Source organism: Anguilla anguilla, chromosome 3 (assembly GCF_013347855.1).
Source record: "Anguilla anguilla isolate fAngAng1 chromosome 3, fAngAng1.pri, whole genome shotgun sequence".
NCBI classification, from domain to species: Eukaryota; Metazoa; Chordata; class Actinopteri; order Anguilliformes; family Anguillidae; genus Anguilla; species Anguilla anguilla.
In genome coordinates, this window is record NC_049203.1 from 7,332,255 (window position 1) to 7,357,278 (window position 25,024).

A 25,024-nucleotide genomic window follows, 5' to 3' on the forward strand; every position below is an offset into this window, starting at 1 on the left:
AAAAAAAAAAACATCAAAAGATGAAGTGCATAGGATGATCACAATCTTGAAGTAGGGGATTCTGGTCTATGCTGCTAATTCTGCTAATTGCCCCGAGCCAGTTGTTTGATTGCTTATTGGGATTAACAAGCATACCGCTTTAAATGAGGATCTCCAGCTAGCCCCCAAATTCTCTGGTTACTAGCAACAGCTTAATTTGGGTCAAAACGGTCACACATGCAGCTGTGTTACCCCCCCCCCCCAGGAGTCCTCCCACTCTCCTTACCATCCCCCTCCCCTACTGCTCATTGGGGGATTTTGTATGTTTGAAGACCAATAAATGCGATTCTCTAGGGCTTTAAGGGTGTTCCCTTACATCACAAAAAAATAAATAAATACATTTTAAAAAATCATTCTCACCTGGTTTCAGGTAAAGAAGTGAATGACGTTCAGGCACTTCCTGCTCTGAACTCCCTCTTCCTCCATGTGACATCCTGTCGCTGAGTACACCAGCAGTCACATGACCACAACTTAGCAGTCACGTGACACACATCAACAAATCCCCAAATTCAAATGGCAGGGGACAGGGAAAACATACTTCATAAATTTCACCACATTATGTTAAAATGGTATGAATAAAGATTTATTTTTTTATATGAACAGGTGGTTTGTTTTTTTGTAGTTTTTTTTTTTTTTTTTTTTACAAGTATTTATGACGAAACTCGCAAAATTTCTAGCATATTCCAAGGATGGAAATGAAAAAAAAAGGGATTCATTATTGCTGAATGTTAAATTAAAAACACTTTCACCGAGTGGAATACGTTTCAGTTGTTGATTTAAACCATGCACCCATCTACCTGGACCTCAGGAACATGCAGAGGGGAGGTGCTGAATAGGACAAGCAAGGTGGGGAAAACAAATCTGAGGGACTCAAACGGCCGGGACAGAAGAAGAAGAAGAAGAGATTCTAATGGGGGGGGGGGGGGGGGGGGGCTTCACATTTAAGCTAACTAGAGAAGCACGCTCCCTTTCACTGGCATCATTCAAATGACTCATATACAGAATCAGGTGACAAAAACAAAACAAAAACAAAAAACTTTAACAAATAAACAAAACCTGGACTTCTGAAATCTGAGCAGAGAAAGACTTCTTTCTTCTTCTAATATATTTATAAAACTGTGCCTTTGATAAAGCCATAAGTACTCTTCTAATCTTCTTATTTTATAATTTCGGAATAAATCAACACTTGTCTTTATAACTGACTTGAATTGGAAATGGGAAACAACACGTTTTTAGTGATTGCTATCATAGAACTTATTCACCTGTATTGTATAAAAGCAATGCAATGCCAAAATATGCTCACCCTACAGTTTTTTTACTGACCTTGAAATGAACAATAAAAAAGTAATAAATTAATTTTAAAAAAACCTTGAAATTTTAAGGACGGATAATTTTAAATCCAGTTAATCTCCACGCACTTTTCATTTGGTAACCACTGGCAACTACTGGTCAATGTCAAAAGTATTAATTGTGAAAAACCATAAGGAAGACATGAAATGCACTTACATGAAATTTTCTCACTCAGGCTGTATCAATATATAAATAAAAATCAGAGCTCAGGTGCTTGTACTGACAAAGTACCGAGGACCTCTTTATGGAGAAAAGGCTAAATAATAAAAGAACACGTGAACATTGTATCCATGAATAATAATAACAACAATAATAACAATAATAATAATAATAATAATAATAATAATAATAATGCTTAGTGTACTGTTAATGCGGTAAGTTGGTTGGTAATTGGTTAATCTCTTTAAATAAAAGCTTGGTAATTGGAGCATCAAATGGACATCACTGTGGTGACCTCACATCTTGAGCCACTGCAGCCTTCAGAATGCACGCAAAACAGAGCTATAAGACAAATCATTTTGCATATTTTGGCATTTTAATCACAAAAACAAAAAAAAAAGAAAAACACTGTACCTCTATGAAATATCACAGCTGCCCATTCTGTCATGTCCTTCTCTTATTTTTTTTTGTCAGTCATGCTTACTCTCTCACTCTCACACTCTCTCTCTCTCATGCTCTCTCTCTCTCTCTCTCTCACATGATCCATGAAAGTGAAAAGGCTCGGAGACTGCTTTGAACAGGTGTGGGGAATAATGCAGTGTGCTCTGGGGGGGTGCAGGGGTCTTGGTTCGGTCTGACGGTTTATGTGAAAGTCCTGAGACGCTGTGCGGCCCTCATTTGGGGCTGCAGAAACAGGGGCGTGGGGCGGATTACGGGAGGGGGGATTTTGGGGTTTGGGCGGTCCATTCAGGCCAGAATCAGACCCAGGCTGGATTTAGCTCACCACTAAGCATCTCCTTGGCCCCCTGGCTACTCCTGAAGCAGGGGTACAGTGCAACAGAGCTTGTCCCTAAAAATATCATACATATACCCTTAAGGGGTTTTTCCCCCGCGTTCCAAGGAACACAGAAACCCAGGCTCGTCAGCGGCTGCGACACACGCAAAGACGCAGAAACACAGGCGGGCTCGTGCGCACGCACACACACGCTCGCAGACACGTTCGCTCGCTCACTCGCTCGCTCGCATGCACGCGCAGTACACAGCCTCTCTCAAACATCCAGGCCTCGTTATGTACAGGTACCTCCAAAAACGTGTCATGCTCACTCTCACACCTGCACTCCTCCTCAACCAATGGGAATGCCTCGCGGTAACGGGGAGCGGAAACAAACGAAAGACGAAAACGGCGTGGGTTTGTCGGCAAGACTCGACACAATGATTTTTTCTCCGTGAGTCAGGAAACGAGACTGCGTTGCATTTGTCAACTTCCTGTCAGAGAAAAGAAAATGTCAAACCTCACGTCTGAGAATCATATTCATGTAAACATACACCTTATGCAGAAGTGGCTTATATTGCATGAAGAGAGAAAATATCACAGTTCAAATTGGGGGAGATCCCAAACAACAAAAAAAAAAAAAAAAAAAAAAAAAAAAGAAAGAAAAAGAAGAATGTCTATAAAAATGAGGAGTCCGTATAAGAAAGGCTACAAAAAACTCAACTGGACCTCTGGCATCAGCATACAGCAAAAGGCACCACAATATTATTCTATTTTTTAAGTTGTGAAAAAATTGGCACGTCTTTTTTAATGCTGTAAATCAAAATTTACATATAAATAGTATTCCTATAAAAAAGTCTTTGCTGTTAGCTAGTAGACAACTTTTGCTAAAATGAAAATAAATATTTCATTTGTTTAGAATATCTGTCTGTTATATAAAATAAAAATATTTCTTATAGGTGCAGGTCTATAGCATATTGTTTGTCGGGAGGTTTGTTTTTTATTTTTCTTTTTCTGTGTTTTAGTTTTTTTATATATTTTTGAAAGTTTTTTTTTTTAGTTTTTTTTTTTTAAAGGGGTGCATTGTCCGGTTTCGACCGGGAGTGCGACAGTCTGGCCTGCGTGTTGCCGCGGGAACCGTGCCGCGCCGACGGGTGGTAAGTCCGGCTGTCGGGCGGCCTGTAGCCGGCCGCCGGCTCGGCGTTCATGTTCTGCATACTGAGGAAGGGCGTGCTCTCCCCCTGCTCCTCCTCCTCCTCCTCCTCCGAGTCGCTGTCCGACAGGCAGCTCTGGGAGCTGTAGTTCCGGGCGGAGTCCCCGCGGGGCGCCACGTGCCCGTTGAGTCTGGACCTCCTCCAGCGCCTCCCCCCGCCCGACGCCGCCCTCTTTGGTTGCTCCAGGGAGGAGAGGTACTCCTGGGTGGTCTCGTACTCCTCGTCGTCGGCCAGCCGGTAGGGGCTGGCGGGCAGGCTGCCGGTGCTGTCGTTCAGGTAGGTCCGGCGCTGCGGTCGCGCGACGTCCTGCAGCGGGAGCTGGAAGCGGCGGAGCAGCGGCTGGTCGTCCTCCAGGTAGTACGGCATCCGGGCCGCGGGCGGCAGGGGAGACGTGATCTGGAAGGTAGGCACCTGTGGGGGCAGTGAGTAATGGAAGTCCACGGGAGAGAGGCGGGCGGGGGTCGTCAGCGCCGAGACGTACCTGTGGAGGGAGGGGGTGGGGGGGGGATAGGAGGGGGGAGGAGGAAGAGGTGGAGGGGAGGGGGGAGGGGGGAGGGGAGACACGCAAAAAAAAAACAAAAACAGTGGTTCAGTCCCACTTGGCTCCCTGCTGGGAGCAACACAGAATCCCAGCAGAGAAGTGTGTGTATGTGTGTTTGTGTGAATGGGCGTGTGTGTGTGCGTGTGTGTGCGCATGTGCATGAGTGAGCACGCACGTGTGTGTGTCTGTGTGTGACCATGTGTGTGTGTGCCTGTGCGTATGTGTGAGGAGTGTGTATGTGTGTGTGTGTGCATGTTAATGTTTGTATGTGTGTGTGTGTATCTGAGTTGCAGTGTTGGGACCCAGGCAGAGCAGTCAACCTCTGCCTCTCCCTCCGGACTCCTGGTGCCTTGTTGTGTCCTGTTGTATCTTATCATGTTTTTGTGAGTTCCCATAGCACCCCCCTCTGCCCCACCTGTTCCATGGCACTGTGAGAATCTGAATGTACTCCTTAAAAACAATGGCATTTGAAAGGTTCAATGGCAAAATCTGTAATATCGGCAATGTATTTCTGCAGTAGTTTTTAAAAAAGGATGTACAGTATATGTCTTCTTACCTACATTGCATAGTACTGTAAACCACACAGTGGAAAAAAACATGGTTAATGGTTATAGATCGAGGTACTTCTGTATGCCTGTCATTTTACAGATAACTCATCTTTTTCTTCTCTTGTCATATAGCTTCACATAGCCTTTTATAGAACATACTTCCACAAATTCATATCTATTCATGCTTAGTCAGCATCAAACATTTATCCAGCTCAGTGACCTTCCCTGCTGGATTTCCAGACACAGAAACTGGGGCTTTCTCTGGTCTGTAATGAGCAGCAACAGGCAGGGAACTAAAGATCTAATAAGGACAACAGCTGGATTGGCCCCCAAAGAATTAGGAGCGAAGTTTCTGAGTTTGAGCGAGATCTGAGTGTCATCGAAGAAAGGAGGCTCACTGCCCAGTCCTGCCCAGTGACATGGGTGAAGAACCCAACTTTTATTTATTTTTTTAGTTCATGAATCCTGGCAGGAGTAAATCTTGATGTTCAGGGTTACCCCTCGACAGGGGTAATGCAACCCCCGACCCCCCCCCCCCCACCCGCGTTGGCTACCCTCCCACTTTCCCACAGCTGGGGTGTTCCACCCTCAAGACGACCCACTTACTCTACATTTACAGATCTCGCTCTAACTGCACGTGTATAGCATTTCCCCAGTTCGGGTGCAGTTACTCCTTCTAACATTTAAGATTGTAATATTTAAGAATTTTTGTGCTAGCGAGGGAACCAAAGTCCAGCGTCATTGTTACACAACAGGACTCGTGTACATCTCGGCAGGTCTAGAAAATGGACAAATACAAACCGGACGTGCCACTGCAGTACAACATAATGCAGATTTTCTGAAACGTTGCCGTCTACAGTTATAAGAGAATTTTCAGATTCGTAACAAACTGACCTTGTGTTTTAATACTCAATAATGGCCCAGTTCTCTTTAAAACGACGGTCTGTACAGTAGGTCCAGGTTCCTCAAGCTGTCTTTGTGCAGCAGGCTTTTTCTTATTTTTTTTTTTTTCGTTTGCCATTAAATCTTTCAAACGACCCGATTCCCGCCAGCTCCGTGGGACCGGCGGGACGGCGCGAGAGGGCGTTTTTAAGGTGCACACCCGGGACCGCGCACGGCGCCGCAGCGCGGGCGTGGGGGCGGGGTGGGGGGGGGGGCGTCCCACCTGTCGCTGTGCGGCGAGTCTCCCAGAGAGTCGAAGGAGTCCCTGTACCGCGCGGCGGCGGCGGCGGCGGCGGAGGCGGCGGAGGCGGGGGGGGCGTGGGGCTCAGTAATGCCACAGTGTGCCGCACGCCAGGCACGCGCCTCCACGCACGCAGGACTGTTGCATTTACTGGTCCCCACCGAGGACGACATCATGCCCGAGCGCGAGTCTGACATCACACTCCCCGTCCTGTCCAGACTCCACGTGCGGTCCTCGTTTCTGCACGGGGGGGGGGGGGGGAGGGGGGCAGGGCGGGGGCGGGGGGGAGGAGGGGGGGGAAAGCAAGAGCGCCATGACATTCATTCACCACCCTTCTCTCTCTCCTCCTCCTACTCCGCCACCTCCTCCTCTTCCACACCAACAGACAGACAGACATGCGTCCCTGCAAACATATCATCTCCTGCACATGCTACAGCATCCCCTTCCCTGCCCCCCCCCACCCCCTCCCCACCCATGGCCAGCCGTAGGCAGAGGACAGCAGGAAGAGAGGCCAAACGTTTAGGGGCGAAAAAAAGGGTGGATGGTGGTGCAAGAGAGTAACCAAGTACCAGAACAGGGGATGAAAAAAAAAAAGTAAAGAAAGAAACGCTAACTCAGCAGTTCCGCCCCAGCAGCGCCGTAAAACAGGAGAAAGTGTTTAAACGAACGTCCGCCTTCCGTAAACACTGCGCATCTGCCCAGTGTTCTGGGGGGACGGGGGGACGGGGAGGACAGGGGGGGGGGCGTGTTTGAGTCTGGATCGGGGGTGCCGAGCAGCAGGCGCTAGCGCTAGCAGGCCCGAGACTGCGGTGGTGAGCGCATGCGATCCTGCCGTGGGAGAGCGGGAGAGCGGTAACGCGATCCGGGAATCGTTCGCCCTCGGGTACGGCCCGCCAGCTTAAACCGGGCCAGGCTAATAACACTCCCAGCTGCCGACAGTTCGGGAACCTCTTTCTGCGTTCTTCCGTTGCTGTTACTCTTGGGCCTGAGAAGGAGTTTCTGCTATAACGATAAAGATCGCCTATCAACTGTGAGAACCTTTATCATTGTAATACTACACACGGGAACGAATTAAATCATTTAGAAATATAACGGTAATAATGCAATATATGAAGGAAATGGTAAAGATGACACCTCCAATATTGCCGTTACGTTTAAAACACTCTCGTGTCAAGGGTTCAAACTCTAAGAAGCTACCAAGTTAAATGGCAGAAGTGAATTAAAAGCACGGCAAATGAGTTATCTTTATTTAAGCCGGCATGCTTGCTTGCTAATCACGCGGGGCTAGGGGGTAAAAGAGGTTCAGGACAGTTAGCATTCGAGAGAGTTTTTAGCCTCCCCCCCCCCTCCCCTTCCCATTTCAAGCTGGCGAGCCTCGGCTGCTCCGTCCACTCCCCCTGCAGTGCGGGGTCACGGAAAGTTCTGGGGCCAGTCGTTCTGTTCTGGGAGCCAGGGTACACTACCGTGTACCTGGACTGTGTCCATTAGATGGAGTGATGGATTGTGCTGATTGTCTGTGCGATGCAGCAGATGGAAAGGATTTTCGGTTTAAAGCTTAAGAGACAGGGAGGCAGGTGCGGACGTCTTCTCCATAAAACGAGAGGCCAAATACAACAGTTGAACGTCGTAATGTTTGTTTATCCAGAACTTGATTGGGGGGGAGGGAAGGGGGGGGGGGGCAACTGCACAGCTGTAAGACATCGTATTTTAATTTGAGACAAACAACCTCCTCCCTGCACTGTACCCATTTCAAAATCACTCTTGGTAATTCTTCAGAGCAGAAGGCACTCGAGGAAGAACACAACGATGAGACCCTGCCCTTGGCTGAGGTCCATGCATTAACCCCTTGAAGAGTAGGTTTTTTAACGTTTTTTCAAAATTATGTCAAATGTCAGTGTTCTAGAACTCCATTTCTTTCCATTACCAGTAGCGATTGTTACATCAGTATTAGAATGTTCAGTTGAGAACATTCTAATCACACAATTGTAACCACCTTGCACCTTAACAGGTCAAGTATGCAGACCTGGCATTTTCAAAACTCATGCCATTTCCAAATGGCTTCAAGCAAATGCACCACCACGGTCTGAATCCACTTTGGCACAATCGCACAAACCCTCGCCGGGGTTGGGGGTGTGGCCCCTTGCACAGAGTGTACAAAGCTCTTAGAGACCATCCTACAGAAACAGCCAGTGCACTGGGGACTTACGAAATAACAAGCCCTTTCAATTTCTGCAAATGTCATCCCAAACCTGCCTTTATCTTTGACTTTCCAGATGCTGCTATTGACGTTAGCGGAATCTCCTAATCATCACAAGTATGATTGGATGGATTACCGGTTCATCGATTTTTTTGTTTGTTGTTTGATTACAGTAAAAGAGAGGGAGACCTACTGCCTATGGCACTGTGAGCTCAGAAGACATACTTTGGCAGGACAATCAAGAGGGATTATCCCCGATTCAGCAAATCTGAGGTTACCAGGGGGGGACCATGCTACGGAAGCGCGGATTGCGTTTAGCAGGAGGGGTCGCCTTGCGGTCGGGGTTATCGGGTGAGCGGGTGTGGTCCGTTTTGATTGGCCGCGTGGCTCCCGTGACCGGAGGAGGGCGGGGGCGTGGTTTACCTGTGACTGGAAGAGTGGGTTGCGGTGGATGAGTGGTGGGATCTGGAAGACGCTCGGCTGCCGGTGAAGGAGGTCCCCGCGTGCCGTATCACGTGCTCTGTGGCCGGAACGTTCTTTGAGATGTACTGCAGGAAACAGCCGCAGAATCATTACATCACATGGGAATCGCAGGCGTTTAGCAGACACTCCTATCCGGTGGGACTTACACAACTTTATGCATAGTATTCCATCGCACAGATGGATATGTACTGAAGCAATGCAGGTTAAGTACCTTGCCCGAGGCAAGCATCCCACCTTGAACCTGCAACCTTTTGGTTACAAGCCCAGTTCCCTAACCATCATGCTGCATAATGAATCACCTCTAATGTCCCCACAGAACAGAAGATGTTCTGACTGAAAGGACACATGGACAAACAGGGTCCAATCCCTTCTATGGCAATGAGCACAGTGTCCCAGTGAACAGAATGACTCTCCTACAGGAGAAGAGTCACAGTGAACAGAATGACTCTCCTACATAAGGAAAATAGTCAAGGTGTACAGAATGACTCTCCCATAAAAGTGCCATAAAGAGTTACAGCAATCAGAGCGACTCTTCCACAAAAGGAAATGAGTCAGTGTGAACAGAGTGACTCTCGCATAGTCAAGGTTTGAGTAAAGTAGTCTTCCTCACAGAAGGTGATGGGCAATATACACTTCCCAATAAAGGATTATGGGTAATACATGTTCACTTGTTGAGTTTGAGTCTACGCTGTAGACGATCACAGACGATATGGGGTCCCCCACAGGGGACTGTGGGTAATGCAGGTTTTGTCTGAGTTATTTAGACCCTGTTTGTCCTTGTAGCAGCTACAGAAAACAGATCTGGGAAAACGTCTCCACTGTTACTGCCAAACAAGAAACACGAGCCCCCAAAGCACAACCCAGAAGACAGCAGGGGAACGCAGAAACACAGACAAACAATCTGTATGTACAGAGGAGAGTTATTTATTTCCACAATTTACAGTAACGGAGTGGATTTCAAGGCACAGCTGACACAACAATTCACGTTAGCCGAAGCCGCTAGTGATATGGCCGTAAATTACTTGCTCTGCCGAGGCTATTTCAGACCTGAATGACGTTTAATGAGATGCAAAGTAAGATCCATTGACTAATTGGACACTGGGGTTTGAATGATGTTGGACAGCATCCAGAGGGTTCTGGTAAAGAAACCATCCGGATTGCTGGCTAACAGTACAGGAGGATGTAAGGTTACTGCGCTGCCTTGGAAACGTTAGCGTTAGCCTCCCGAGCATCGTGAAAAAGACGTTTTAAGTATTAAAACATTTTTTGACATGAGAGTCTTCGATGAAAAAAACATGCCGCAGTGGAAATATTTTCAAAAAATAATCTATTTTTATCGAATGTCCCCTGTGGTTTAAGTTTCAGCACATTAGAATATATGGCACTTCAGATTAAGACCAGAGACTCATGTTCCCTACAGGGGACAAAAATGAATTCGCCAGGTCTTAGGAGAATTTATAGCAGTAGATGATCCCCCACAAAGTCTCATTTCCTCCATTTTGGATCCGGGGGTTAAAGACAGCCCATTTGGTTTGTGCATTAACCAAACAGCGATCACTGCTCCTACGACAGGAGACTGATTAGGCTACTGTGGGTGGACCATCGTGTATGTCCCCTTCAGAGTACAAAGGCAAAAATACTGAATTCATTCACAGTATTTGTCCTGCCTTGCTTTGCCCAGTGCACCTGTGTGTTGTGATCATCCATAGAGGTCACTCTGGGGTATATTGGGGTACACTTCGACTTTGGCCTCTTTCTCGTGATGGGGCACGGTGTAAGCGTAATGCTGTAGCCACGGCGATACTCAAATCTGGCCCTCAAGGTCAGGAGTACTCCTGGTTTTCTCTCTTCTGCCCGATGGCCCATCGTCCAATAATGTCACTGACTGGCCAGAGAGAGCATGCGCTCACCCGGTGCGTCAGGTTCAAATCAGGCCCTGTTCAGGGGGGGCGGAATGAAAACCAGCAGTGCCACTGACCCCGAGGGCCGGATTAGGGTACCCCTGGTGTAGCGTAACGCTTGGGAAGCAGGACCTGTACCACAGATGGAGATTATTTCTTCGCGAATAAAGCAAGTCACGCAAAATAACCGCAAGAGAAACAAATTACGTTCAGTATCAGTATTAGCAGGAGTGTCGCTATCAATAACTCACGTCCACCATGGGGATCTCCTCCGGGCCCGGTCCAGGGTGATTGGGTCCGTTTGCCAGGTTCCGGTTCGGGTTTTCCGCACACATGTTTTGCCTCAGGTGGCTGTGCATTTTCTTCCTCTGTTTCCTGTGCAGGCAAAGTGAAGTTCTTTTTTTTTTTTTTTTTTTTTCCTCCCCAGAGATTTTCTGATAAAAATGCACTGGGAAATTTGTTTTCTCCCTCGCTCTCTGTCCTCCCTCTCTCTTGTTTTTTTGTTGGTGATATTTTGCAAATACTGCTATAAAACAGCCTTTAGAATGTAAAAAAAAAAAACAACAACACATACATAGAAACCAAAGCAGACATGCACAAGTAAAATGAATTATTACAAATAAATATAATAATTATTGAAATTATAATTAGTAATTAAATTTTATAATTGTAATTACTTAAGGCCACAGACTAAACCAGATTTATTAGGAAACCATGACAGGACAGGTACACGGGTCGCAATCCTGGACCAATCACGCAACAGCCATGCATGTAGATTCTATGGTAAATCAATTTTATTGGACCACATTACAGTAATGAGGCCCCCTGCCCTTGGCTGAGCCAACATCTGTAAATAATAAACACTGTTCCCTTCTGAAGTGGAAATGCCCAGGTGGATGGCTCTTTACTGTAGATCCTAATCACTCACTGGGCTCAAGGCTCCAGCACCGTGCTCCAGAGGCAGGGTGTGGAAAGGACAGAGGGAGGGTGTGGGAACAGCAGGAGGAGGGTGAGGGAACTTCAGAGGGAGGGTGGGGGAACAGAAGAGGAAGGGTATTGGAATAGCAGACGGAGGATGGGGGAACAGCAGAGGGAGGTTGTGGGAAGAGCAGAGGGAAGATGGAAGGAACAGCAGAGGGAGGCTGTGGGAAGGGCAGAGGGGGGGTGTAGGAACAGTAGAAGGAGGCTGTGGGAACAGCAGAGGGAGGCTGTGGGAAGAGCAGAGGGAGTGTGAGGGAACAGCAGAGTGAGGTATAGGAAGAACAGAAGGAGGCTATGGGAAGAGCAGAGAGAGAGCTGTAGAACATGCAGGGCTGGCTCTAGGCCTTACTTGGTCTTGCAGTAGGCGACCACACACACGATTCCCACCACCAGCAGAGCCACGCAGATGCCAGTGATGGTCAGGACCCTCTTCTTATAGAGCTCCTCTGCCTCTGGGAATGAGAACAAACAACAGCCCCCTGTCAGCTCCCCGAACCTCACACGCTGAACCCCACACACTGACTGCTACACCACTGTCAGCTCCCCGAACCCCACACACTGGCCCCCACACACTGATCCCTGCACCACTGTCAGCCCCCCTAACCCCACACACTGACCCCAACACCACTGTCAGCCCGCTGAACCCCACACACCCTCCCCACACTGCCCCCTGCCCCACTAGTCATCCCTGTGCAAAGCTGGACAGCGGGTGACCCATAACAGTGCAAAACACCTGCAATAAATCCCCCACAACCCACACCCGCACCATCTCTCCCCTTCCTCATTGAGAAGTCATACTTAGAAGTCATACACACACACACACATGCATGCACGCATAAACACACAGGTACACCCACGCACTCACACACTCACACTCCTGCACTGCTAACCCAGCGTCATACCCCCCCCCCCCCCCTTATGCTCTCAGATAGCTTTCCACACCAGCACACTCCCATTTTCCACACCTCTGCACAGAAACTCCCCCGTTCACTCCACCGAGTTTTAAATAAGCCAAAAAAAAACAAAAAAAACAGGGCCCGTACTGAGCACGTGCGGCGGCCAGCGTGAACGAGAGGACTGGAACTGCCCGGAGCCCAGACCCGCAATCTGCTCTGGTTCACCGTGTTTCCCCCAAATCTGGTACACCCTGTCCCATTCGCCGGCTGTGCTCATTGCCTCCACCTCTGCTGTCAGTTTCAGGAGGGCGAAGATAAGCATGTGCCCCTCCACTAAACACACACGGCCTCAAGCCCTTTCTTCTTTTTTCACACCGCAGTAAAAACCCATAACCCTGACACTCACCCTGACACTCACCCTGACACTCACCCTGACACTCACCCTGACACTAACCCTGACACTCACCCTGACACTAACCCTGACACTAACCCTGACACTAACCCTGACACTAACCCTGACACTCACCCTGACACTCACCCTGACACTCACCCTGACACTAACCCTGACACTAACCCTGACACTAACCCTGACACTAACCCTGACACTCACCCTGACACTCACCCTGACACTAACCCTGACACTAACCCTGACACTAACCCTGACACTCACCCTGACACTCACCCTGACACTAACCCTGACACTCACCCTGACACTAACCCTGACACTAACCCTGACACTCACCCTGACACTCACCCTGACACTCACCCTGACACTAACCCTGACACTAACCCTGACACTAACCCTGACACTCACCCTGACACTCACCCCAACCTTAACCCCAACCGAGCTCACAGAAAAACACTCACTGGACACCAGAAGACAGACGCAGAGCAGAAGTACACTGGGCCATAAAACTAACTCCCAGGAGGACTTAACAAATGCACATAAAGCTTCAGCACAGGAGGGGCCAAATTCTTCCTGCTCAAAAGCGCCAGTCAACTGAATGGCCAGTGGGAACCATTCTTTCCCAAGGGGGGGTCCTCATAAGAGGCAACCTGGGAAAGAGAGTTTTTTTTCCTAACCCGAACCCTAACTGAGCTTGCAGAGAATTGAGTCAGAGAAGGACACTTCATCTGCAGCTTTCAGCAAGCAGACTGCAGTCCCCCGACTGACCGGTGGGAGTCACTAGACAGTGAATGTTAAGATGCAGCCGTCCCTCCCAAGCCGCTGCTATAGCCAACAGTCCACGCTGGAACAGCAAACGAGTCACCTGGCTGCTTCCATGGCCATTATTTTCTGAACCCAGTCGCCCCGCATGCCTGAAAGTGATCGTCCAGACCACAGCGTTAGTGCAGGACCCAGGTTTCTGTGCATCAGGTGGGGAATTGAGGAGGCCCTGATCATCACCCAATCCAAAGTTATCCCTTCACTGTGAGGTGCGGCACATTCCCCGACCCCCCTCACCCCATACTACTTACTACGTCTCTCTTTCTCTCTCCCCCCCCCCCCCCCCCCCACACCGGTCACTGTGTATCTCCATTCACTTCTGCACTGCTGTGAACAGGCAAGTCCTCAATCCAAATGTTATAAATGTAATGTCAACCCACAGGAGCTGCACAGGAATAGACCACCAGATTCATCACTCTGAAAGGTTTTACACCCAATTACATATACACAGAGCTACCTGGTGTTCTCTTGAGAAAGAATCACCTATAAAGATTTGGTAAAATACATTCAAATAGGAGCTCTTTGAGTTGTGTAATGTGCCTGATCGCTGGTATGAGCTCGCTGCTACTCCAGTCCAGCGGTAACCAACCGTTCTAGGACATTTACTGTCTTGCAGGTTTCCATTTCAGCCTTAATTTGGCATACCTAACTACTAATTTGTAGCTCACTGAGATCTTAGCTCTTCAGTGAGGTGTGCTTTGTTGGGGTTTGAATGAAAACCTACAGGATGGTAGATTTCCAGGAATAGGGTTGGTTACCACTGCGCTAGCCCAAGTGCAGGGGTGTCCAATCTTATCCAAAACGGGCCGGTGTATATGCAGGTTTTTGTTGTAGCCCCGCGTTCCCACACCAGATTCAAATAAATAACTGATCATGGTTTTCACCCCATGGTATACTCTAACCAATATCACAATCCTAACCCTATATATGTGTTGCAGACAGGCTATGGAGATAATGTTAAAAAAAATATTCTTTTGACTCTCATTTATTTTATCAAGGTTTGGAGAAATCTCCTCCTTCCTGTCTGAACCACAGATGCAGGAATACTATAACCAGTCGTGTTGAGAGTGTTGCCCCTTTTCTCCCGTATCTAACTAAAAAATGTTACTTTCTAAGCTCAAATGTTAAAATCTTTCATGTGAAGAGCGAAGAGTTCCTTTGCAAGCGCCGCTGCTTTAATGGGCTCTAAACCCCCAGGTGTAAACAGCGTGACAGTGCACGCGCAGGAATCTTTCGCTCGCAGGTGCATTTAAAAATAAATCCGATGGGGAATGACCGGGGCTTTGTACATCAAAGAACGAACCTCTTCCCCAGCAGTGCGACGTTTGCAAAAAACACGGCAATGTGTACGGATAACGAGGACACAGAAAAGCAGCCAGCCCCCCGACCGTGAATACTCCAAAGCGCACCGCTGGAAGACGAGCCGGTCCTATTTCACGGGCACCTCCCTCCAACCGCCACGGCGCTGGGCGAAAAAGCACCGGGCGTTCCGTGGTCAAACGACTACGACCGCATTGGTCTTTTTTAATTAAAATGCAGGCTGTTTCAGAGGCCCCTGAACAGGGCCTTCTGGGCCTCTCAACTGACATTTCCTAGAGTGTTTGGTGGCATCCAGTTAAAGCCGCTGGGGCAGTTTTTAATTTAAGGAGGTGCCCATAAATAAAGCATCCGAAACGGGCCCCCCACCCCCAGCAGGTGGCTTGGTCCAATTCATGCACAAAATGTTCCAATGGTAAAATGGGGTTGGGCAGGGGTGGGGTGGAGAGCAGGCCAGGGTGGGGGCTTTGTCACAGCTCTCAATGTATTCATGTAAAATTGCGATCGAAAATAATTCTGGAACAAAAAACAAAAAAAAGAAAGAAAAGCTGCAAAATGAACCAAAATTCTGTTTTCACCCTTTCTTCCTTGGAATATGAAGCCTTTAATGTCAGATCAGATGTTTTCTGGGCGGAGCTTAAAGGAGCCCTTGTAAGCTGTGAGCACTGAATGACCAGAGGGGGCGGAGCTAGTAAAAGTACATATAAATAGGGGCGTGTCTTAGTTACCACAGTGGGTGGAGTCGAGAGAAGTTGGTCTTTTCTTATGGAAAGCTGTACCAACCCATGACTCCCTGGACCAATAGGAGCTAGATAGCTTAACTACTTGTTAGCTTTCCTAATTGTTACGTACACAAATTGACAGGCCACCTCATCAAAAGTGCATGGCAAAAGCCCAGAGTTCTTCGCCAGATAATTTCAAGGGAGAAAGATGGGAAAAACGAAATTTCAGCTAAACATAAATGATCTTTGCTGTAATTATATGCTATTTGCATATTAGTATTCAATGCAACTCACATTTTTGCATCATAACAGCAATGACCATAAACTTTAATTAAATTCAAAGGCAAAAAATAATAAAATAATAAAATTCAACACAAATGAGACTTTTTTGTGACCGATTTTGAACCACAGAGATGTCACAGTGCATCCTGTGGGCACAGAGAAGCCACACGGACAAGAGAGATGAACAGGAGGAAGGCGGAAGAGGAGGAGGACGACGAAAAGCAAAAAACAGAAAGGGAAATGGGAGCGCAGACACCGTGGCAGCGACCAGAGAGCGAGGAAGGCACCCGTCATGCTCATTACAGCAGGGTAACGCTAGGGGGCGCAAGGGAGACCAGAACCTCAAGCAAACTACAGATATTCCAGACCTCTCAATTCACATCGTAAAAGGGGCTTTTAAATCAGCAGCACTCATTTCCTTCTTCTTGTCTCAAAATAAAATCAAATTTAAAAAAAAAACCCTCCCAAGTCTCCCCCGTTCCTATGGCAACGTGTTTTCCCTGAACACGTGACCTGGGAAACATTTAAACCTGTACTTCTGTCCTTATCCTCAAGGTGTCACTGCAGGCAGTGTAATTGCAGCAATCAGTGTTAAAACCGTCAAAGGAAAACAACCAATTACACAATTAAGGATCAACTGAATCTACTGAGTTTACTGGCGCATGAGTCTCTGAACTAGGGGGAGCCCAAACCTATCCTATAAGGACCAGTGTGGGTGTAGATTTCTGCTCTAGCCCTGCATGCATCCACATGGGCCCATCGCGGATAAGACTAGACACTCTTGTGGCGACTGAATTAATTCATGGATTAACGGATTAATGATTAAGATCCCTGCATTGTGTTGATTTTTGTAACAAATGGCTTCAGAAAGTCCTGCATCGCCCTCTTGGTGATGGAGGATAGAATTACAGGTTAAAATTAAGAATTCCAAAAAAAACTGATGACCCTACTCATATACAACATAAACCCCTGATTTTGATTCAGAGACAATGCCCCCCCAACACAAACCCACACAAACACACACATATGCACACACACACACATACACACACAAACGCACACATGCACAAGCACATACACACACAAACAAATACACACACGCACGAACGCACGCACGCACATACACACACACTCAGTTTAGCGAGCACTTGACAGTCACGGTACTGTGATGTTGAAGTAAAACCCCAAACACATGGACACAAATGGTAAAAACACACACACCACACAGGTATAAAACCACTTAGCCCTCCCCTCTGGATTAACTGACTTCCCTGAGAGGGAACATGATGTATATGACAGCAGCGGGTCTATGCACAGGGGTACCGTCTCACAAGTCCCACAGCTGCTCCAGGTCTACAGTACCACTGAGCACATGGGGGATATAAACTAGCAGTGCTGGCGTAGGAACAGGGTTCGGGGAGGGGGTGGGGTTGTGACCTGGGGAGGTGGGATGGGGCGAAGTGTGGGGGAGAGTGCTGGAGGCGGGACGGAGCGACAGCGCATCCGGAACGTGCTCCAACTGGCCCGCCGAACTAGCCCGAATAAAAAGGGGGCCCGTTGCCGTGGGCCGTGCGTCAGGGCGACCGCGGGAAAGATAGCCGTGGGTATTCTTTCTTAAATCTTTTTTTTTTTTCCTTTCCCTCCAAGTGATTCACGGGCAGAGTTTAGACAGGGGCTGACTCAGACACTGTGTTCAGCTCTTGGGGGTGGCTGGGGGGTGCGGGGGGATTGGGGGTGGGGGGGGGGGGTTGGTAACAAATCTGAGCTCCCAGCATAAACTCATGTCTTCCTTGAGTAAACACGCTCACTCTAGGAAGGGTGGGAGGGGCTCACAGAGTGTGGTTGTACACAAAACTGATCTCTGCTCCTGTTTTCATTTTTTTTTTTTACAGGTTTTATCCCCCCAAACACCCCCCCACCCCTCAAAACCCCTCAGGGGCCTACTTCTGCTCTGTTCAAGCAATAATGAGTGCTGTGAATAAAGGCCTTTAGGTTTGAGGGAGGGGGCTACACTGCTAGTAAAGGGGGGGGGGGGGGTAGAAATGGATTGACAGATTCAGAGTTTTTTTTTTTCAGTCGTTGGATTTAGATCAGCCTCTCAAAGATTTAGTAAGATGACAGATGACAACACCTATGCAGCTCCTAACTTACCTAAATGATATATTTTTACAATCATAAATATTTAAAGTTTTTAAAAAATTGAAATGAATGATTGTTCCATACCCATAAATTCAATCCCAAGACGCTCTGCCAATGCAGAAAGTGGACAAAAAAGAAAGAAAGAAAGAAAAAAAGAAAACAGTTTCAGAAAGAGAGATCTTCCAAACATACGAAAGAACATACAGGTGTGTCACATGATCAGCGTGAGGTCACTGAGACACTGGAGTGACAGGTGAGAGCGGCGGGACTCAGACGAGAGGGGGGGGGGGGATGCACACAGAAAGCAGCTCCGTTTCTTTCCAAAGCAAGCACGACGGAGGACGGCAGAAACTCACAGACACATGCATGAGGAGGACAGCCACACCACTTACTGACATATCTACTAGATCTGATTTCTGGGTCAACGTTAAAGGGGACAAAGAAAAATAATGATAATAATTAAAAGCATTGAATTACTTTCAAACACAAAAAAAAAACTATAACCAAAAACAAAAACAGAAAAATGGTAAGGTATACGGGCACTAGCACCAAAAACTTTAACAGTTTAACCAATTAGTTTTCTGGCATTTGTTAATGTAACTTTTTTGTTGTTGTTGAAATAGACATATTACTGGCAAATGAGTTATGTCTTTATGAATAAAGAAAAACATAATTTCATATGAAATATGGCAGGAGATCAGTGGTAATGCCTGAAATATGCAAACGAACAGAACACAGTCCAAGCATGTAATCATACTACTATTAAAAAGCTTCCGAAAATATTTGAGGACATAAAATATCAAATTCTGTTCAGATATCTTACCTTATGTAGATGCTTAGCCATGCAAACATCTTCTAGGTTAATCAGTTATTGCCCAGTGGTTCCTATGTTCTATGTAGTCTTTTTTTTTTTGGTTTTGGGTGTTGTTACAATAGGTTGGGGTATTTTTGCACTCTTCGTATAAAATTGTCAGCTCACTGTATTAAATAGGACATAGTGAAATCAAAGACTGAGGTGAGAGATTATTAAGAAGTTCTAACTTTTTGGTTTGTTGCCAGGTTCCTCTGTTTATTTTAGCTATACATTAACATTAAAATCAAATTGGCATGTATAAATATACCCCATTCAACACTGGGTTTATAGACACAGGATGGATGCAAAGAGACATTCAATCTGACAGTTACTGGCTGCACATTGTCCTTAACGTTCAATCACAAATTTAAACAAGCATTGCATTAAAAAAAAAAATGTCAGCCCATCATCATGATTTTGGAAGTTACTGAAATGAATGTCAAACATTACCTACAAATATGTACATTAAAAGGTAATGCATGGTTTGAATGAATCACTCAAGGACTTAAGGACAACGTACAACACCACACTGAGTTAGACTGAAGGTCTGCCATAGTTTATATCTGGGTCATCACACACTGTACAATTACGACAAAAAATCAACAGAAGACAGATGAGGTAAGTCTGAAACACCCGGACGAAAGACTTTGACAGCCAGAGCAGCAAATGTCCTCCCGTGGCATTGTTATGCCAAGCATCACTGACAAACTGTCTTTTCCCCCCCCCCACTCAACTGCTCTGATTATAAAAGCGGTCATGTAATATAACTTCACTCTGCTTTGATTAAATGGTTCTTCAGACATATTACTGTAAAGACAGTATCGGAGGGCATCGTGGCGGCCATGTTTTGGTTTTTATTGTACGAAGCGAGAAATTCCCAGGTCATATTAAGAGCCAATCTCCTCACTGCACACAGAAACTCTGCACTGTTGTTGACAGACAAGCTACCTAATAACCACAGTCACCTGAACAATGTAATTTCCTTTTTTAATTCTGCAACCTTCCTTAAAGACTGATATCTGGATAGCGTTCCCTTATTTCATGACTGACAATTGCACATTAGGTTGCTGAATCTTCAGCATAACAACAAATCTGACTGCAAAACAAAGAATGATGTACAACACTGTTACTTACACAATGTGCAGAGCTACAAAATTGGTGTATCGATTGTCACAACATTGTTGCCAATAAACACCACGGCTTTATAACAGTATTGTTAACACAAACTGCACTACGCCGTATAAGCGCGAACACACGCGATGGCTCTACATAACGGTACGTAGCACAAGACATAAACTCCCATACACCACTGTTGCCTAAAAGGACAATGGGTCTGTTACCATTACAAGGTATGACGATATACATCACTGGCGCTAACAAAGAGGATGTCTCTACAAAACTGTTGCAACAGTTACTAACAAACCATAAAGCACGGACACTGCCGTTACTCCTCCTTTCCGAATAAGACAGTGCCATCTGTTACTTTATGGGGGTATACTTGCTCGCTCGCTTTGTCTTGCACAAATACTGTAAGCACAAATGTGTTTTTTATATTTGGGCATTTGTCTAATTTATTCGCTATCACTATTGACGTGCAAAGAGAATATATCCATTTTGCGGTCACATACCTCCTGGTTTAACGCAGGGTGAATATAACAGGTTTAAGACAGACTGTGACATCACCATAAATAGCCGCCAGACCAGAGAGCCACGGCACTTGCTTACATAGACAATTCACTTCCATTATTGCGCCGATAAGAGTATACATCACCGTCTTAAAGTGGCCACGGGGCTGTTTTAATAACCCTGGTTTAGAGACGTAGATCATTCTTTTGGAAGCAGATGTTCCGGCGCTAATCAGCTCTCTGGCACGCAGGCTCTCGTTAGAACCGTGCGCTTAAATCTGTTGAGATCAGAGAGCTGTCAACGTCGCTGCCGGTGTCAGGCCTGTCTTTTCTGTTGCACTAATTGTAATATTTGGTCTGACTGACTGAGAGATTTTCGACAGCTACAAGGCTGAAGTGCTCCTATAGGTAAGGATGACTAAGGTGGTGGGGGTTGGGGAGGGTCTGGGACTGGGGTGGGGGAGAGGCAAGGGGGGTGGGGGGGGTGGTACAGTGCTCTCACGAAGCACCTTCAAATTCAAAACTTTGCTTTGTTTCTGTGGGATTCAACTCCGAAATTTCAGGCTAACTGGCCTGGATTGTGCTTGTTTGGGGAAAGGGAGAAGGCACTTTTTGGTCGCAGGTCGTGCGTGAAAAACGTCCAGCTAAAACACGCTAAGCTGGAGCTTTGAGTCGAGTCGAGTCTGTTGTGTTCTCTCAGCATTGTCAGGAGCAGCTGACTCAAGGTGGGGGGGAGGGGACCCCCCCTGTAACATGGCCATTCAGTGCGATTATTATGCTCACCTTCCCCCTCCTTTGAAAAGGCTCTTTAGTCCAGAAAAAAAACTGTCCTCCAATTAGGCAGAAGCTCAGGGGGAAAAGTGCAGCCAGGATCGGCTGTGGTACTGCCCCAGTACTGCCCCAGAGGGGGGGGAGGGGGTCCATACCATGCTTTATACACCTCTGTTTGGATTCTTCATAATTTGCAGAGAGAAAGGCTTGCCCTTCTACTAGGTGAACCCCCAGCCCCCCCCCCCCCCCCCCCCCCATCCCACCTGACAGCATGCAGAGTCTGGTCTGCAGAATATCCCAGTTGTTGTCATGACAACATGCAGACTGCCAGCAGCTAGGCCAATGGGGGGGCGTGGGGGGGGGGGGGGGGGGGAGAGTGGTGGTGGCGGTGCTGCATATTTTTCAGAGCGCAAAAATCATCTGCATTATCGTCCACACACCAAAAGACTGTACAGCAGCCCTGAAGAGTGTGTGTGTGTATGTGTGAGTGTGAGTGTATGGATGTCTGTGCATGTGTGCCTGTGTGTAAACGTGTGTGGGAGTGTAAGCGTGTGTGAGTGTGTGTGCACGTTAGTGTGTGTGTGTGTATGAATGGGCGTGTGTTTGCAGGTGTCAGTCACGTCATCAGTGTAGCACATCACTGCAGACCAGACTACATGCTGACGAGCCACTGAAGGAGGGATAGTCATCCAGCCCACTTCCTCAACACTAGGAAGGGGGAGGGGCTAAACTAGGACTTCAGCACAGCACTTACACCAGGGAGGGGGAGGGGCTAAACTACAACTTCAGCACAGCACTCACACCAGAGAGGGGGAGGGGCTAAACTAGCATTTCAGCATAGCACTCACATCAGAGAGGAGGAGGGGCTAAACTAGCATTTCAGCATGGCATATACACCAGGGCGGCGGGAGGGGCTAAACTACCACTTCAGCACGGTAGTCAGCCGCAGAGAGATGGACTGGGATAATGGACTGGCTCTGCATCCAGGGGGCATACATGTCCATCAAACTGGCACCTGTCCCAAGGATCAGCATACGTCCAAATCTCAGGAGGCCTTCAGGCCCGGATGTGGTTCCCGGCAGCTAACAAAGCTGTTTATCTGGCTGGGAAAAAATACACTCAAGGGCAAAGCCACACAGCAAAAGCCTAATGAATCAATGGTCAAGAAGCCAGAGGTCCCTTGACATCTACCTTGCAAGCCGAGCGTCCAGTGTAGCGAAACTGAGAGAAGACAACATCACCTCCTACATGTGATTGGGGACAGGACCTCCACGCGAAGCGGTCGTTTTCATTAATGGGCTCGCAATTTGGTCGACAATCGACAATCTCAGTCGTCAATTAAGGACCCAACTGTGAGGACGCGAAGTGAACAAGAACATGTCAACGTGACTTCCCTCCATTGTCAAGCACCTCTTGTGAATAAAGTGATTGCCAGTTATACCTACTCCGTCTGAGTTTTACAGCTGGTAAAGCAGACTGCCTGGGGATATAGGACATTCAGGGTAGAAACACTCACTGCAGTAGGGGAAGTCAAACAGTTTCCTAACAGCATATTTTTTAAAATTTTTTTGCCTTTTTTAATCTGCATTAAAACCAATGACATTTGCTCTCTGGCCATACGGTGGATGTCCGGGTTTATGACTGCAGCTGTCCAACACTCTGACCGGTTGGAAAAGAACCTCTCCGTTTTGCAATATCTGATTGGTCAAACATCTCAGTACAGTGGTCAGTGATTGGCCAGCTGGCTCTGCACAGCGCTGCGTGAGATGGAACCTGGACGGTGTTTAAAAGCAAGTCGCGGTTCCCTGCTTAGGATGAAATAAGACCGAGGCGGGTGACTTGCTATGATGGTGGGGCCCAGTCTCTCCCGAGATCACCCCGAGGGCGTGCTCTCTGGGTTTGATTAGTCGTGCCTGGGCCCCCCTGTTTCTGGGGGATTCTCTCTGGGTTTGATTAGTCAGGCCTGGGCCCACGTTCCTGGGAAAAGAGGAGGGTAGCTTTCCTCATCATAACAGTCTCCCGCAGGCACTGCCGCACAGTGTGCGGGCGCTAGGATAAGGGGTCATGCACCATGCCTTGCCTTGCACTGAGGTTAGCCCGCGCGCTCGTAGCTAATCGCTCATGCCAGATCTTCTTGCTCAGCATCTCCATGCATTGCTCGTCACACAATTAACGTTTCGTAAAAAAATTATTTTCAAGTGTTACAGTACATTTGTGCTTCGTGGAAATTGGAGTTAATATGTTTTGCAACATCCTAAAGTGAACGGAATAAAAGCAAGCATACAATACAACAGGTTAATATACTGTATAATCAATTTTATAAATAATGTTACTTGCTCTAATGTTGGGCCTGTCTGCCAGGTTGAGCCAATCATGTGGCCTTTTTTAATCATTATGGTAGTTATCAATGCACCTATATTTTTCCCTTGGGTTTTTATGAAGTACTTTTTTCATAACCTTTGTTCGTTTCAGAGCATTGAGTGTGGCCATTATTTCTACATTTGCAATGCAATAATTCTCAGGAAAAATCGTACGCTAACATTATAAATAATGTATATTTATAATAAGCAAAGATTGATGGTGCATTGTGATGTAAAGGCAAAGACATATAAGGAAATGAACTATTTTAACAGATAGTATAACAGCATTTTATCTCTTAAAGCAGTTAGATTCCTTTGTGGGGATTATGCCTTCGGGCTGTTTCCTCCTCTACTGAACCTAAACCGACTAACTCGTTTAATTTATTTTCTTAGAAGTTTCTTCAGAGCAAACATTTGTTGACACAGGTGGGAAGATTTAAAAAGATACTTTCTGGTGAACTCTGAAGGGTAGAAATTTATGAAAAGATTATTATGATATGATTTCACCAGAATGTTCAGCCAAAATTGCTGGCTGCTTCTGTGCTGAAGAAAAGCTCCAAATATTTAATACTCCCTCGAGAACATCTGAGCCAATTAGTCATACTCCTGGACGTTTAAATAAAATAATATTTGTTTTTCAGTTTCCTTTCGAAGTGCAATATTTCACTCCAATACCTCCATATGATTGTGGTTATTTATTTGTCTAGAATTTAATTATTAAAACCGCGGGATATTATCGCTGCTTATTGTTTAGTCTTCGCTACGACGTCCGGCACCGCAAACGCCGAGACCAATCAGGCGAATCTTAAATCCCGCCGCGCGCTCAGCGTTTCTGACCAATCCGCAGAAGGCAGGCGGGGAGAGAGCATGCTTTGCGCACTGCATTCATTTCTGATGGCGGTGCGCAGGAATCATTCATTAGACGGGTTCCAGTTTGTAAGGAGAAAAATCTGGAACGACTTCTCCAGGTTGAGAGGTATGGCCAGAGAAGCGAGGAGGGGTGGGGGTGGGGGGGGCACGGGCGGGGGGGGTGGGGGGGCAGACGCAGATGGGATGGGCGACGGTGGACACAGAAAGGCATGCCAAAGCGCAGGTCCCCCCCCCCCCCCCCCCCCCCCCCCGCGCGCATGCAGCTCCAAACACCACGGACCAGCCAGGAGAGGAAAGCGAAAATACCGTAGAAACCGGCCATAACGTCGGTTTGACAGCGGTCACCGGTAAAGTTATTTGGACACCTGATGGAGGGAAACAAAGTGCCACAGGAGGGAGGGAGGGAGGGGGGGAGGGAGGGGAGAGGGAGGGGAGAGGGATGGGGAAAGAGAGAGCAAGCGAGAGAGAGAGAGAGAGAGAAGGGGACAGAGAATACACGAGATGGAAAGAAAGAGACAGAATTTGAAGGTGAGAGGGTGAGAGAATGAGAATGAAAAAGCAAGGGCAAGAGGGAGAGGGAGAGAGAAAGGGAG

The 25,024-nt window shown here is 47.2% G+C and overlaps 1 protein-coding gene across 7 annotated transcripts in view; it reads right to left on the minus strand.

Annotated features, from left to right (window-relative positions):
- Positions 1–606: 606 nt before the first annotated feature.
- LOC118222250 (pro-neuregulin-2, membrane-bound isoform-like) overlaps positions 607–25,024 on the minus strand; it is a 119,745-nt gene continuing 95,327 nt past the window's right edge. For 3 of the 7 annotated variants that reach the window (XM_035407671.1, XM_035407670.1, XM_035407676.1), the window contains exons 5-11: positions 24,738–24,796; positions 18,037–18,060; positions 11,718–11,820; positions 10,639–10,762; positions 8,427–8,551; positions 5,789–6,046; positions 607–4,015 (exon numbers count right to left, since the gene is read on the minus strand). In XM_035407671.1, coding sequence (XP_035263562.1) covers positions 3,391–4,015; positions 5,789–6,046; positions 8,427–8,551; positions 10,639–10,762; positions 11,718–11,820; positions 18,037–18,060; positions 24,738–24,796 — 1,318 coding nt within the window. In that variant the 3' untranslated portion in view covers positions 607–3,390. The remainder of the gene's footprint in view (positions 4,016–5,788; positions 6,047–8,426; positions 8,552–10,638; positions 10,763–11,717; positions 11,821–18,036; positions 18,061–24,737; positions 24,797–25,024) is intronic. The other 4 variants (XM_035407674.1, XM_035407673.1, XM_035407672.1 and 1 more) reach the window with 4 other exon arrangements.